The sequence below is a fragment of the Cydia splendana genome, chromosome 14 (genome assembly GCF_910591565.1).
Source record: "Cydia splendana chromosome 14, ilCydSple1.2, whole genome shotgun sequence".
NCBI classification, from domain to species: Eukaryota; Metazoa; Arthropoda; class Insecta; order Lepidoptera; family Tortricidae; genus Cydia; species Cydia splendana.
Window position 1 is genome coordinate 14,767,226 of NC_085973.1, and position 15,542 is coordinate 14,782,767.

The following is a 15,542-nucleotide window of genomic DNA, read 5'->3' on the forward strand; positions in this document are numbered from 1 at the left end:
TGTTAGTTAGACCAAAAAGTTGACAGTTCCGAACAACTGACAGGCAGATACCATCCGGCGGACTGTTAATCAGTGGGGGGGTTAAGGCTTTATCTGGTTCATGCCATAGTAGACTCTCATAGTAAACTTTTACATGATAGTATGAAACAGAATATAACCACTATGAAAGTTCGTTTAGTACAGTGGTGGGCAAAGTACGGCCCGCGGGCCATCTGCGGCCCGCGAATGGATTTCATCCGGCCCGCCGCCGGTCGTATGAAATAATTAGAATATGGCTATATGGCATTGGCCAACGATTATCACAAATCAAAATAAATTTTGGCTACAATTCTGGCCCACCACTTAAATTTCCTAAACTTTCTGGCCCCCCATGAAGAAAGTTTGCCCACCACTGGTTTAGTATGTCATGACTGTTATAGGCGTTCTTGGCGCTGTGAGCACGACACGTAAGCGAAATATGGATTTGAACTAAAACAAACATTGGAAAGCAAAAATTTATATATTTTACATTTCAGACTTTTGCCTAACTGATATAATCTCGTTAACATTAGTACATAGGTACATTATTACATATTATTGCATGAATAAAACCAACTAATGCGAGTCGCTAAAGTAAAGCTCGCCGTGCGAGCGAGAACACATGCACCCGTCTCCTTCGTTCGTGAGCATCGTTGGTGTGCGACGTTTCGTAAATAAGACAAAAAAATTATTATACCTAGAAATTTTCATGGCAATAATGGTGATTAAAAAATTACCCTTTTGTTTAAAATTAAGTTTTTTCCGTCTAAAATTTTCTTGTCTTACAAACTGTTAAGCGGTGTCCAGACTAGTCAATTTTTCGCCAATCTGATTAAATTGCCCGATCGAATCAGGACAGTGCGGACGCAAACACCAATTTGGCTCGCCGAATCCAACCGTCGATAATGACCGATATTACCGATAAAATGAGGTGCGGACGCAAGAATACCAATTTGTGACGCCAGTATTTTCGTTCTGGGGCATTTTTTCAATTTAGAGGGCTCTAATATCACCATAAATGTATTCTAAAATTGGAGATTGGCGCCAATTATTTTCGTGATCAAATCGACCGACTTGGGTACAAGCTTTAATCGCAGACTTTACTTTTTTTTCGAGGCAATTAAAATTTTAAGAGTCCAAACTCAAGGATGGTCCGTTGTATTATCACAGTTTCAATGGCGAATTTTCCCCATCATCAGATCAGCTCGAAGTCATGATAATATTCCATTGTCACTAATATGCCAAATTTCGACTCGCTAATTGGATTGGAGTGGTCGAAAAATGGTTTTCAAAATTTGAAGACACCTTACAATTTTTTTGTTCGTATTGACATAATAATAATGATTATTATGTCAAAAGTTACGTCACCCAGGGGGCCTATTCGACTCGTTAGAATAACGTTTGTGACGCACCTACTATATTGCTACTTAAAGTATTTTATGATATGAGAAATGTTGAAGTATCACATTTGTAGAATTTTACCGAACACTCATTTTTGCCATGATAATTTCTAGGTTTAAAAAATACTCTTACAGGGAACAGACAGTACAAGATCAGACGTGATATCTTTACAACGAAGAAGCTATGAGCTAAAGGGTGTTTCACATGATATAACAACAAATTTTAATCAACTAACTAACCCATTGATTCGGTCAAATTGTGTTTTTTGAAAAACAAATTATAGCCAGCATTTGATGAATGTAGTATGATACCTTTGGGTATGGTGCTTTACGCACACTAGTGTCCAATCCCCTCCCCCTGACGCAACCCCCCCTTTTAGCATGAAATATGTCCCGGTTGACAGTTTTTTTTATTTTTTGGGGAAAGTATACAATATAAGAAAAAAAGTGTCAATGAAAGAAATAATCCCTATTAAATTCTTAACAAAAAAGGTTATATTCATTTTTTTGATATGACGCATCATATTCATGTTATGGCTAGATAAACTTCGACAAAATTTAGCCGTTGAAAAACTTGTTGAAGATCAATATAACATAGTCCGTACTGAAAGAAATCTTACACGGAGAATAACCTTGCAAGCTTATTTTCCGTATAAGATTTCTTTCAGTACTATCACGTACTATGTTATATTGAACTTCAACAAGTTAATACATGAATATTGTGAGTCTTACCAAAAAGTTGCATGTAACCTTTTTTGTTTAAAATTTCTTAAGGATTATTTCTTACCTTGACACTTTATTCCTAACTCTAATACTTTTCTCAAAAATTTAAAAAAACCGTCACCCGGGATATATTTCATGCTAAAAGGGGGGGTTGCGACAGGGGGAGTGCATGGGACACTAGTGTACGTAAAGCAATCATTCTACATTCATTGAATGCTGGCTATAATTTGTTTGTCTTCCCCATACATTAGAACACAACTTGACCGAATCACATGGCATGGACTAGGGCCCTTCCCGACGATTTTTTTAGGGAGGCACGAAGATTTTTTTGTCACGAAGTCAGCAATAAAAGGTTCTGCACGGAGATGGTCGTGACAGCGTGATAAAACGGTGTCCGTCACTTCAATCCCGCGGTGTTAAAAAATGACGGTTATTTTATCACGTGGATAAAGCCATCCGTAATACGCCTGCTGAACCTCTGCCCTAAGATGTAGAATATTGTGACTTTCATCACCTTTATTTTATTTTATTTCTTTATTTAGAAACAAACAGTATCTTATAGTAATAAATTATTACAGTGCAGTGCAGTGTGTTTATGTGCATTTAGAAGTATATTATAAAGATTTAATACGAAAAAAATAAACTTGAGAGTAAAAATTTCTATACACGAGCAAACCAGGTATTAAATATGTAGGTAGAATAGTTTTAGTGATTTTTTTACGAACACATTGGATATTGTCATTATATTGTATTGTATTTATCAAGGCCTGTTTATGAATCGATCGAGCCATTAGTAAAGTTGTGCTAATTTAGTATATGGTGAAGGTAAAAATATGACCGCTGACACCTAAAGTAGATGGCGCTGTGTGGCCCTGTACATTCGTTAAATGATAGTTCTTGACCACAAAACTCAGGGCGGTTTCAGACTACCGTATTTTTCTGCGCGCATACGGTCGTTTCGGCATTACGAGCTTACACGCGCGTTACATTTTCTTACATTTGTTCTATACGAGATAAAACGCGCGTACGCGTACGCTCGTATAAAACGCTATAGTTAGTTTTTTAGCATTAGAAAAAAGGTAAACAATCTTGATGTGTCTTTTAAATGAAAAACACGTTTTAAAAATAAGTCACGGCAAATATGTAACAATTATGAATCTAATACGATCATTTATATTCTTCTGCTTTCATAAGTAATAGTTACTGATTTGATACCGATACTGAAAATGCGTTTTTCAAGTAAAAGACATGTCAAGATCGCTTACCTTCTTTGTAATGCTAAAAAAACGAACTATAGTGTGTGTGTAACCGCCCATACTCTGCTCAGAGAGACAGACCTAGGTTTATGCTTTTTCTTTGTCTCTCCCAGCAGTGTGACAGTGTTCGACGAAAATGTAGGTAATAAGACCTTACAGTGACCAAAATATTTTGTATTACTTTAAGCTTTTTTGTCTATGTTTACAATATTTGTTGCTATATCCGTGATGACACCCAAAAACGACGCAGGAGCGCCGGCGGCGCTACGTTCGCACCTCCGAAGACACTTAATGGATATAAGAACCTTAATCCAATGAGATAAGGTCTTTAATGAAATGTCTTTGTACTCATGCAATGTTTATACACTATACATAAAGAGAAAATACAATTCGCGCGCCGGCGTCCTCACCGCTGTAGTTCAAACATTTTCCTTGACCAAATCTTCTCAAAAACCTTGGCAATTAGTCAATGTCAATGTATTTTTCAATAAATGGTGTGGGAAGCTGCAAAATAAGCAGCGTAGTTGTGCAATATGAGCATTTTTGTTGAGCGCCAAAGACGTCAAATCACTTTGACGGGAAGTCCCAGGCATAGGCGGCGCGTTGCGCCGTCTAAATTATTGAGCTAATTAATTATTACTAGATCTGTGAAATATTGACTCCTACCTCTAAACTTTGATATTTAAACTATTATATTAGCGGCTTATTTGACAGAGATCGCCAGAGAAATTATTAAACAGTTGATACGTTATAATTGTTATAAAAGTTTGGTAAGTTTTTACAATAAAAGTTTATGTACTTACCTAGATACATTTACCTATGTCGCATAGAGCGCTGATATCAATTAAATATGTCGAAGCACTTCGGCCTTAGCCATAGCTACATATGTACCAGTTGGTGGCGTCAGTGGCGTTTTTTGTAGTCGAATCTTCACTCAAGATTTAAGATGAGATTCGGCCAAGGAAACCGTTTGAAACTATACGCACCTTAGCGGCAGGTACATAGGTGACGTGCAAACAAACATTCACGCGCCGAGCCACGTCACTATACACGTACTATAACAACCGCAATATACATCCGAACAAGTCAATAAACATCAAAAAATGCAAGGTCAACGGTGGCTAATAGGAGAGATATAAACGACGCTATAAATATATATAGAACGGGGTAAATTTACATCTCAAAAATGATAACAACTCGCTTCGAGTCAATAGTGAATACGATTTATAAAACCTTACAACAATAAAGACTAGAAGTTTGATTTCATAGAACCGATTTGTTGAAATCTGAAGCCATAACATAACTACCCTCATCTAGTCATCTCTGTTCATCATACCATCCATCCAAAGGCAACCTGAATCATAATAACCATCACAATCTGAAATTCAAAGCCGGATTATCTATAGGCCCCGATTATTGTCTATGGCCACGAAAATCCGTCAGACAGATTAGGGGGCCTACCGCGAAAGAAATTCGAAAATAGACAATTTTCGAATACCGTTTGAGAGATCGGTAAAGGGGCAAAAAGTCGAACAAAGGAATGGAGTGGTTATTCGCGTTTTATAACCCTGAAGCACTACCACCAGTTTTAACATTGACATATTCACTCACACGTTTAAGTAACTTACTTTCTATGCATCTCGCTCGTACTCGCATATTAGTGCAAGCGAGATGTATAGAAAGTAATTTACGTAGACGCGAGTTAATCTGTCAATGTCAAAACTGGTGGTAGCCGTACTGGTAGATTTTTTTTCTGATAGATTTTCGTGACGAAAACATCGGTGTTTGCATTTGTTTAACATGAACGCAGCGCCGCACGCCTTGCACAAGCGTCCACTTGATGCTTTATGAACGAACCGGCTCTGAATTTGAGATGTCTGATAGAGTTCAGACTTCAATCACATGGCAAAGTTAAACTGGATTCATTGCTCGTCTAGGCTTTATTATTATAAGTATAAAACTCTTTAAGGGCTAGAAGGAGGCCCCCTAGCGGGCGGTGAGCAACGAGCCGCGAGTGCGGGCCGCGCGTCAGTGGCGCCGCGAGGTGGGCCGCGCTGGTGCGTCCTGAAATTAATAGGTAACTGATAATCCAGAAAAATATAATTAATAATTTTAAATAACCAATTTATTTGCCACATTAGTTATCATCAGCATAATAATTATTTTATATTTAAAAACTTGATCTCCTTCAGTTGTACAAGGCTGCACCTGACTGAACTTTGTCATCGATGGGGTAAGCCAATATCCCGCAGTTTGCTCTTGACGCTGATAGATTTTCGTAGTCGTAGTTTTATCTATAGATATAATAGGTATTAAGTACTCACAATGGGCGGTGGATCGACGTCAGGCGCGCGCAGATCGAAGTCTGCCACAAACGGCCGCGCTGCTACCCGCAGCTCTACTGAACAGCCTTCTGGCGAACTGGAATAAACACCATAATAAGTTATCAGTTACATCCATCCTCTGCCTTCATGGAGTTAGACTAGTTAGACCTTAGGCAAATGGTCATTGGTCCTATATGAATTCCGTTCGATGCCCACAAGGTGAAATAACAATATATATTCCACAACTTCGGTTAAAGGTAGGTACTAGCACGAGTATGTAAGAAAAAACTCGGTCACAAAAAGTTGTAACTTGAAAAGCAGTATGAGCCAAGTTTACCTGAGGCTCAGAGATCCTGCGAAAAAGGCCATGTCCGCAACGTCAGCCGTCATGGCAGTCACCGGGCTACACGTAGGTAATACCTGAACACCTTGTCGCGCGCCTCCGACGCGGCCGCAGCTGATAGGGTTTGGAACCACTTCGACTGCTTGCGTCACTCTGGGACTTCAAGACCATTGATTTTGGCTTTGCACGGGGCTCAGTCACTAAATCTCTTTGGCGCACCTGAAACTCGGTTACTGACGGTTACAGAAATGTGTAACCTAAGAAGTATGTTTACCTGAGGTCGAGTTCTTGCGAGTCAGAAGGCCCCGTGAGCAACGGCAACTCGTCATCCTGGCGCGCGTTGGCATGGCATTCGCACCGGCACTCCTCGGGCTCGACGTAGTTGAAAACCAAGTCGCGCGCCTCCGACGCGGCCGCAGCTGGCAGTGTTTGGATCCGCTTCGGCTGTTTGCGCCGCTCTGGGACTTCTTCGAAGTCGATCCATTCCGGCTTCGCGCGGGACTCTGGCGGACCTAACATACAGTTTGCGTTTTTAGTAAGGCGGATGATTTTTGGATATACCTATTTATGTAGGTAGGCTGCTTCTGGGTAGGATAAAAAAAACTACATTTACTTAGTTAATTATGCTCTTGGTTAAATAATGTGGAGTTGGTGTATTTTACAAATAAAACTAAGATGTGTGTTATCAAGGTGTCGGGATAATATTTACCGTCTCCTCCGCTCCTTGTTCTGGGCCGTTCCGGGCGCGGCGGACCACTTGCAGAAGCAGTACGCGGGCGGCGAGGTAGCTTGATGCGTAGCTTCTCGCCTGTCGGCGCTGCGGGCGTCGGCGGCGGCGGAGGAGGAGCCGGCATGCGCGGCGCGGGAGGCGCGCGCGGTCGCCGCGTACCCGCTGTCGTCACCCGTGAGCCTCGCTCGCGGACCGGGACCATGGGCAGCGCCAGCGAACGCTCCAGTGGCAGCGTGGTCGGCACGTAAGGCAACTCGTCTTCAAAAGACTCCTGGACGACTAGACCTCGCTGTTCCACGTCGCTGCCGCCGCGCGCCGGTGTTGCTTCCGAACTGCCCTCCGAGTCGGAAGAACCGCGCGTAGGCGAGCGGGTTTCAGCGAGCGACCGCCGCGAACCGACCGATGCACGCTCTGCATCACTCCCGGGCGGGGACTTCACGACGGGCGCTGGAGCTGCGGGGCAAGGCGCCGGCTCAACGCATGTAATGTGCGTGTCACGTAGCAGCGGCGGATGGTCCTCGGGCAGGCTCGGCTCAAAACTGGGTAGTGACTCGGATATCTCACTAGTGACGCTCGGCGTCTTGGTGATGCTGAATTGTGTGCTGAATACCTGCTCGCGGCTGCCAACGTGCGTGGTGAACACGAGCTTTTGTTTACGACGCTCAGCCGTCGGCGCCGTCTCAGGGGCTACCTCCACTCGTCCCTCGTCCGAACTTGATGTCCGCATGTCACCATTTCTGCTATCGTCTACATGTTTTGACTCCGAAGTGGTGCCGACTCGTGAGTCAGGCGTTACTACGCTGCGCCGCGACTCGGAGGAGGCGACACTGCGGCGCGAATCTGGGGTTACCGTATCGGAGTCCGGCGCGGGTGCAGGCGCTGTTGTCGTGACGGATGGCTCCGGGTCGCTTGGGGCCGTCCGTTCAGTAGGGGAGTGCAGCGGAATGATGATACTGCCGTCGGGCAGGACCGTGCGGTGGACGGGTTTTTGCGCGTGAACGGAGGATACGGATGGGAGTGGTTCGGGGCGCTCACGCGGGTGTGGGGCCGAGGCAGGCCGCGCCGGCTCCGATAGAATCTCCACGCGTGCCTCTGGCTCCGAGCCTGGTCGGCGAGCGCTCGAGCTGGGCCGTTCATCTGGCGGCGTTCGCAGCGGGATGTGAATAACGCCGCCATCTTCATAGTACTTTAGTTTCTCGGAACTGCGGCGCGAGCGATCAGGTGGTGGCACGCACGCTGGCCCAGGTGAGGAGGCACGCGAACCGGTGCGAGAACCTGGCGATGGCGACGCGCCACTGCGGCGTGGTGTTTTAAACAACGACAGCACAGAGCCACGCAGCTTGCCGGCGGACGAAGGAGTCGCCGAACGATCTCGGTCTCGATCTCGGCTCTTGCTGCGAGAGCGGCCTTCCGTGAGGCTTTTCTTGCGTCGCAGCCCCGACGGCGAATCCGGCGAAGCGATAGTCTCACGCGACTTGAACAGTGAGCAGAAGGAGGATTTTCGCGACGTGGGGCCGCCGGCGGGCGAGGGAGATCGCCGCTGGGGCGAGGGACTCGCGCGCCCTGCGGCTAGCTCCAGTGTAGCCGGTTTACGCGCCTCGCCCGCCACTAACGTGTGCTCACTCTCATCATCATCATCCTCATAATCAGAATCTGGTTTGAGCTTTATTCTGATAATATCCTTGGAGCGATTTCTATTCTTGTACACCTCGGGTTCGGACGAGCGCTCTTTTGAGCGCCCCGCCCGAGCTTGGTTTCTGGTTTCCTTTTGCCGCTTTTCTTCGGCGGGGGTGATTGCAACGACTACCGCAGGTTCTGTAGCCACAGGCTTCGTGGGCACGGGCGTGGGTGCGGGTGTGCGCGGAGCAGCAGGCCTGGTGCTTGTGCTTTCGACGGTGACCTCGGTGCGCACCTCGCGGCGGTCACGTGTGTTGGCGGGCGCGGGTGCAGGCGCGGGGTCAGTCGCACGCACTAACTCCAGGAGCCGCTCTTCAACAGCGGCGGCGCAAATTTCAGGATCGGTCTCTATTGGCTTCGGCCCGCAGAAGGACGTCTCGAGGAGCATTTTGTGTGGCGAAGGGGACCGTGACATACCCGAGACGACAGAGAGACGGGACACGCGCGATGCGCTGAAGCCGGAAAGAGCCGAGTGGGCCGAGCACTGCGAGCCCACGCTCGACAGGCGGCTCGTTCGGCCGGACACCGCGAGGAGGGCGGCCTCCGAGCCTTGGCTGTCCTTACGCGAGTGGCGACGCGATACGGATGTGTTAGGCGGCGGCAGCGGCGGCGGTTGCGGTTGTTGTGTGCGGTTAGGTTCTCCGGGGGCGCCTTCTAAAAATGCGAGCTCCTCGGTAGACGAGCGCAGTTCGGCCGCACCGTCCTCGCGAAAGCCGATATCGAGACGACCACGCGTATCGGCGTCTTCGGCAGTGCCCGCGAACAGTGCCATCTCGGGCGACGAATCTCGTGAGTCGTGGTGGCTGGAGCTAGAGGCGCGGGAGATGTCGATGCGTGGCGCGGCGCCCAATGCTCCCGCTACGGCCGGCGACGAGTGCGAACGCGCGCGCTGCTCCGGGGGCGCGAGGGTCCCGCCAGGAGAAGCGGCCGTGTCCTCAACGATTTCAGGCAATTGGAACGTCGGCTTCGATTCAGGGCTTGACTGTAGAAGAAACCGATCAAGTGATCATTATTTGTTCATATGGTTGGTCGACAATACAGAGGCGGAAAGCTACACGAACAAATGGACGAATTTAGCTGCCATTGGGATCGGTTAACATTCGCTCCCAGAGAGCATCAGGCGAGCAACCGTTTTCCGACCGAATGCAGCCGCATGCAGAGAATTGAGTCACAGAGCAAAGCGAAGAGAGAAAGAGAGATACATACTGCCTGCCTCACCTCGTCAGAGACGTCGTGGTCGAAGGAGGCAAATGGCGCGGGCCCGCGACGAGACTGGCGCGGGCCCGGCGCCGGCGCCGGCGCGCCTTCCATGCGCTACACCATATCCGTCACACTAGGAACACTAACTGTCACCCTGTGTGTTAATATCACCTGCACACAGCGAACACTTGCGACTTAACAATCACTTCACGTTTCGAGCAACAACTTCCGAACACTGCATTCCTGATTTTGTCTCTCACTCATCTATCTGACGCCGATTAGAACACGTTTTCAACCGACTTAACATACCAGCTCGGGCGTTTCGGCAAGCTTATGTAAATCCGCTTATGTAAAGCGAACAGCTGTCGACCAAATCCAATGGACGCACATAATCTGAACACTGGTACATTGTACCTTCACGGTGGTCGAACGGAAACGTGCAACGCGTCACTGTGTGTAAAGTGTGTGACCGGGAAGGCGAGTGAGTGCAGCTGCCGGTCTCGGGAGCCCCAGGCGGCGGCGGCGCCGTGGTCGCAGGCTCGGGCTGGTGGTGGCGGGCTCGTGGCGGCGCCGCCAGCCGCGTGATGTCACGATGGCCCCGCCCGCGCGCCTGCGCGCTGCCCGCGCACGCGCGCCGCGCCGGCCCCGCGCCCGCTGCACCCTCCACGCTAACGCGACTTAGCGCCCTCCACTAAAATATGGATTTTTAGTTTAGTCGTTGAGTCGCCTGGCCGCGCGTCGAGCGTTCATTATTTAGTTTGCGATGCATTTGATTCGATGACGCCCGATCGATACCCATGCTTACTATTTACACATACCTATATTGGAATCCGTGTCGAGTCGAAGGACATGGTAACGCGAACCCCGATGTTATCAATGAACATGAAATTGGGGTACCTACCGGTTACCACTCACTAGGTCACCGGTAACTCAAATATGCATCAAGCAATTAAGATAGTTTAACCTAACATTTTAATTTGTAAATAATTACTTAGCTAATATTTCAAACAATTCAAGCGAATAACAAAAACAATACAATCTTCCTGTCTTGACTGGATAAATTGTAAGGGTTCATCATTTTAATGATGCCCCTAATTTAGCACTCTTTGAACAATGACTCAGCTATTTCGCTTCCACATGCCAAAAAGCGCTGTGTCATGATTGCCATCAAAACTTAGTTCATCAAACTCAGGGGTCAGTCGCGGCCAACAGACATTAACTATGCGACGTCTAGACGTAACTTGAACCAACTTTGAGTCAAGTAGGTATCTACTTAGTAAGGGTTGTAGACAGTGGCGGATTTGCCCTAAGGCCAAGTAGGCCCGGGCCTAAGGCGCCAAGATATTAAGGGCGGCAAATTGTGACAAAAAATTCAATGATGATAGCAAGAAATAACTCAAAATGTAGTCTATATGATGGGTGCTGAGAAAGGGGCGGCTACAGGGCCTGGGGCGGCAAAGACTGCAAATCCGCCACTGGTTGTAGAACGGAAATCTACAGGTGACCCTTTTAAAGCATTCGTAACTAATAGCTTTCATTCGTGTCATCGCCTGGTTGACCTAGAAACCTAGAAACGGGTCACCGATTTTACATGTTTTTATTTTTAACTTTTGTAGAGTAGCCAATCTAGTTATAGGTATCCACGGAGTGGTATTAGTGGCACTTTTGTTTGCGATTTTAAATGGGTATAGTTCGTTTTTTTAGCATTAGAAATAAGGTAAACAATCTTGATGCGTCTTTTAATCGAAAAACACATTTTAAAAAATAAGTTACGGCAAATATGTAACAATTATGAATCTAAAACGATCATTTATATTCTTCTGCTTTCATAAGTAATAATTACTGTTTTTTAAAAAGCGTTTTTCAATTAAAAGACATGTCAAGATCGCTTACCTTCTTTCAAGTTCTTTCTAATGCTAAAAAAAACGAACTATAGGTACTTATATTGATGCGACGTGCATTATTTCGGCAGATAGGGCCAAGTGCGGCATAACAGTAATATGGAATTTATATAAAAACATTACATCGTGACGTCACGGTCAACTCACCTTCTTTTTATATTTCTATCCGATTTATTAAATAGAACTTGTGTTTAAAAATAACTCCTACCTGTGTTTTTCTAATAATTATCTGGTGCTTTATTTCATGCATGGTGTATAATAATTTATTTTAAATACAGTATAATACCCTATTGTTAACAGGATTCAAGGATTCGACGGATTTTTTATTTATGTATGAAGTAGTATTAGCTCAGCTTTAACTGCGCCTGAGCTTGTCAGAGATGATGGGTACATCATCAACAGTTTTCGCTACGTAGCGGAAAAATAGGTACTACGTGCTACAGCGTAGCAGTCGTAGCGCAGCGTCATTTTTTTTCGGTCTGAGTAGAATCGGAGGACATTTCGACCTCACTTTTAGATATTTATTGTGTATTTCTCTCGTACTTAGTTCGTACACTTGTAATGGCGCAAGCGAGACGCACTGGCGAATTATAACAAAATGACATGATTTTGACAAATGTACCTAACTTTGAATTAGCCTCTTGGACTATTCGCAAGCATGCAGGTGAAATGGAGCAATTAAATTTTTAATGTCTGGGAGACCGAGCTTTGCTCGGGAAACATATAAAAACTCAAAAATGCGCGTTTTCCCAGAGATAAGACCTAGCTAGATCGATGTTTTGCTTCTGAAAACCTCCATATACCAAATTTCATCGAATTCGTTAGAGCCGCTTCCGAGATCCCCGAAATATATATGTAAATAAAATTGCTCGCTTACTTAATTTGAATATTACCGTACATTACTGATTCTTGGGAATCTTACCGGTAACGTTACGGAGTTGCGCGCACCCGAGCTGCACACATCGCTGTCATCGCATTGTTAAGTAGCTCGGTACACGTTAAGGCCGTCGGACCACTTACTTTTTAGGGTTCCGTACCCAAAGGGTAAAACGAGACCCTATTACTAAGACTCCGCTGTCCGTCCGTCCGTCCGTCCATCCGTCCGTCTGTCACCAGGCTGTATCTCACGAACCGTGATAGCTAGACAGTTGAAATTTTCACAGATGATGTATTTCTGTTGCCGCTATAACAACAAATACTAAAAAGTACGGAACCCTTGGTGGGCGAGTCCAACTCGCACTTGTCCGGTTTTTAAATACACTGATGTGGTGTAGCTGAATGGATTAAATAACTACAGGTTTTGGCGTTGTTGCACTATCTAAAGTGTTTCAGTTAGGATGCAAAAAATAGCAAAAATCACAGTCATATTTTTTATTGACAACAGAACATAGGATCCATCTGCGTGGTTACAAGGTACATGCGATCATCTCACTGTGGGGCCCCACCGTGGGCGGCGAGGCAAACAATATAGGTTCTTTCTTACCACTAGTCTTATGCATATATATAGGTACCGTTAACTTGTAATCGCCATGAACACCGCTATAATATAGATATACTTTCCCAATAGGCATACAGATATAGTAGAAATTCGAACAAGTGTTTAGGTGGCTACTTCTGGAAATTGTACTAGGTTTGTGAGTTTATACAATACGTACAGGGTAGTGCTTCGAGCGTAGCTCGGTTCACCGGAAGCACGCAGCAGAGATACACACAGATAGACGCAAAGGTCAAGGGTTATTTCTAGTAGTTACTCTATGCCATCGAGATAAGAGCGCGTTTACACTTTATTAAATGCTAGTTTAAACGTGCCCTAAGTCTCATTGGACTGAGTATTACAACTTAAAATGACCTCAAATTAGCACGTTATACGGATAGTTTATTGCTATAAGTGTAGTAACATACATTAATATAATGATCAACAACTATGGAGATGATATTATTATCACAATCGTAGGTGCCGGGCCGTCGCCGCGTCTAGCCTACCTTACAGTACTAGGGCCGATTTTTAATTTGTTGTCGTTTTTGTTCGTTAGATTTCGATATATAGAGATAGATAGGATAATATGGAACTTTCGTAACTCGACGGAAAATTACATTAATGTTTTGTCCCGAAATAGGATTTCGTGTTTATTCCGCCCAGAATAAGGAGCTATACAAACTTACCACATCTTACCGAAACCTGTCGAAACAAAAATCGACAACAGAATAAAATCGGTCCACTTATCGCTATGATAATGGAGCATCTCTAGACACTTGATGTTTTTCTTACAATATTTAAACACTGCTACCTCTATTGTCACCCATTACATACACTAGATAAGCAATTATATTTAGTCTATTATGCTTTGGTATAACATACTTGCCTGCCTCGCGATTCGCTGACGCTTCGAGCTTTTAAAGCTTACACTTTCTCGACATACGCGGGAGACGTAATATTTATAATTTAATTTATATGTAATAATCTCAAAAATGTTGATATATATTTTAGTACGTATTTTATGAAAATATAGAGTACATTTTTATAGTAACAGTAGCAAACAATTGGACTCGTGTCGGCGGGCTTCCGTCCGAAGCTCATTATCATCACTACTATGTACAGGAGACGCCTCCCACTAGGCTCTCAAATACGACGCAACGAAGCAGCATTTTTGACACATATTTGGGTCAAACAGATCACTGTGTTATGTCTTTCCTGTAGACATACACGAGAGTTAAGGGCTATAAAGGTTAATTTTCTTTTTTAACCCTTATCCACGTGAAAAGGTCCTCCTTTTATTTAAAGAACTATGATAAAATCATTCCTTACATGCCCACAAGCTGTTAACTATTGCCCACAGGAGAGAAAACTAGTGTGTTCGCGCGAACAGTACATTTTTCTCTCCTGTGGGCAATAGTTAACAGCTTGTGGGCATGTAAGCAATGATTTTATCATAGTTCTCTAAATAAAAGGAGGACCTTTTCACGTGGATAAGGGTTAAAAAAGAAAATTAACCTTTATAGCCCTTAACTCTCGTGTATGTCTACAGGAAAGACATAACACAGTGATCTGTTTGACCCATTTCGAAGGCCAAGTGAAACGAAAACGCTCCAGGCGAATCTGCTGGCCGTCCGTCCCACACAATGGGCAATAGTACCCAGGTATATGGCGGTTGACGCTGCTAGCGTAAGCGTCCAGCGGATTCTCTCTTTTCGTAGCCTTCGCGTATGTAGATATTATGCTTCATATAGAACATTGCGTTTTTGCTGCCGGTTGACCTCGCTGAGTACCCATACCTTAATGACGCTTATAAAACGCATTGGCTCTACATCTGTAGAGCCAATGCGTATTGTCATCTGACAATATTTACAACCATTCAGTGGCGTAGCTAGGCGTGGTCACTGTTTGCAGAACAGGTATTTCTTGTAAATGCTAGGCGTTTGCATAATGGGCTTACTGTAAACTTTTATTTTTCTCACTCCTTCATAGCTCTCCACGCACAAACAAACGATCGAAGCATAACAACATCATAACAAATTTTCCTATAAATAGTACAACTTCAATAAATCACTAACTGATTTTAAATTAAATGGACCATTATTGAAATTTAACTCTGCCTTACGAACTGACTTTTATCTACTTAATACTTTAAATTCTTCTATACTCATACAAAATTATGCTCTAGCATCCTGTGTCGAAAATTAATGAAAAAGTAAGAGTAAATACCTAAATATCATTAATTTAACAGAAATACAACCTAGATAATATGTACAATAATTTTATACATTAAAGTAAAAATAACAACAGCTGTGAGATCGGGATCGGTATACTCGTCCAAAATCCTACATTCAGGGTCCACAATGTTCAAATGTGTAGAAAATATAGGTACAATGAAAAATATATTTGATGTCCTTCCTGTATTTATTCATTATGAGATTATATTACCTAGTTTATTTGTCGGTTTAAAAGGAGCAGAACACACAATATCACGGT

The 15,542-nt window shown here is 44.5% G+C and overlaps 1 protein-coding gene across 2 annotated transcripts; it reads right to left on the reverse strand.

The window, feature by feature from the left end:
• Positions 1-5,239: 5,239 nt before the first annotated feature.
• Positions 5,240-10,590, reverse strand: LOC134796662 (serine/arginine repetitive matrix protein 2-like). 2 transcript variants are annotated; one of them, XM_063768812.1, is made up of 5 exons: positions 9,690-10,590; positions 6,774-9,453; positions 6,339-6,576; positions 5,722-5,818; positions 5,240-5,461 (listed from the first exon to the last, which is right to left on the reverse strand). In XM_063768812.1, the coding sequence occupies exons 1-5, from the start codon at positions 9,780-9,782 to the stop codon at positions 5,426-5,428; spliced, it is 3,144 nt and encodes a 1,047-aa protein (XP_063624882.1). In that variant the 5' UTR covers positions 9,783-10,590; the 3' UTR covers positions 5,240-5,425. The 2 variants fall into 2 exon arrangements, with proteins under 2 accessions (XP_063624882.1, XP_063624881.1); XM_063768811.1 differs by having other exon boundaries at positions 9,678-10,590.
• Positions 10,591-15,542: the final 4,952 nt, after the last annotated feature.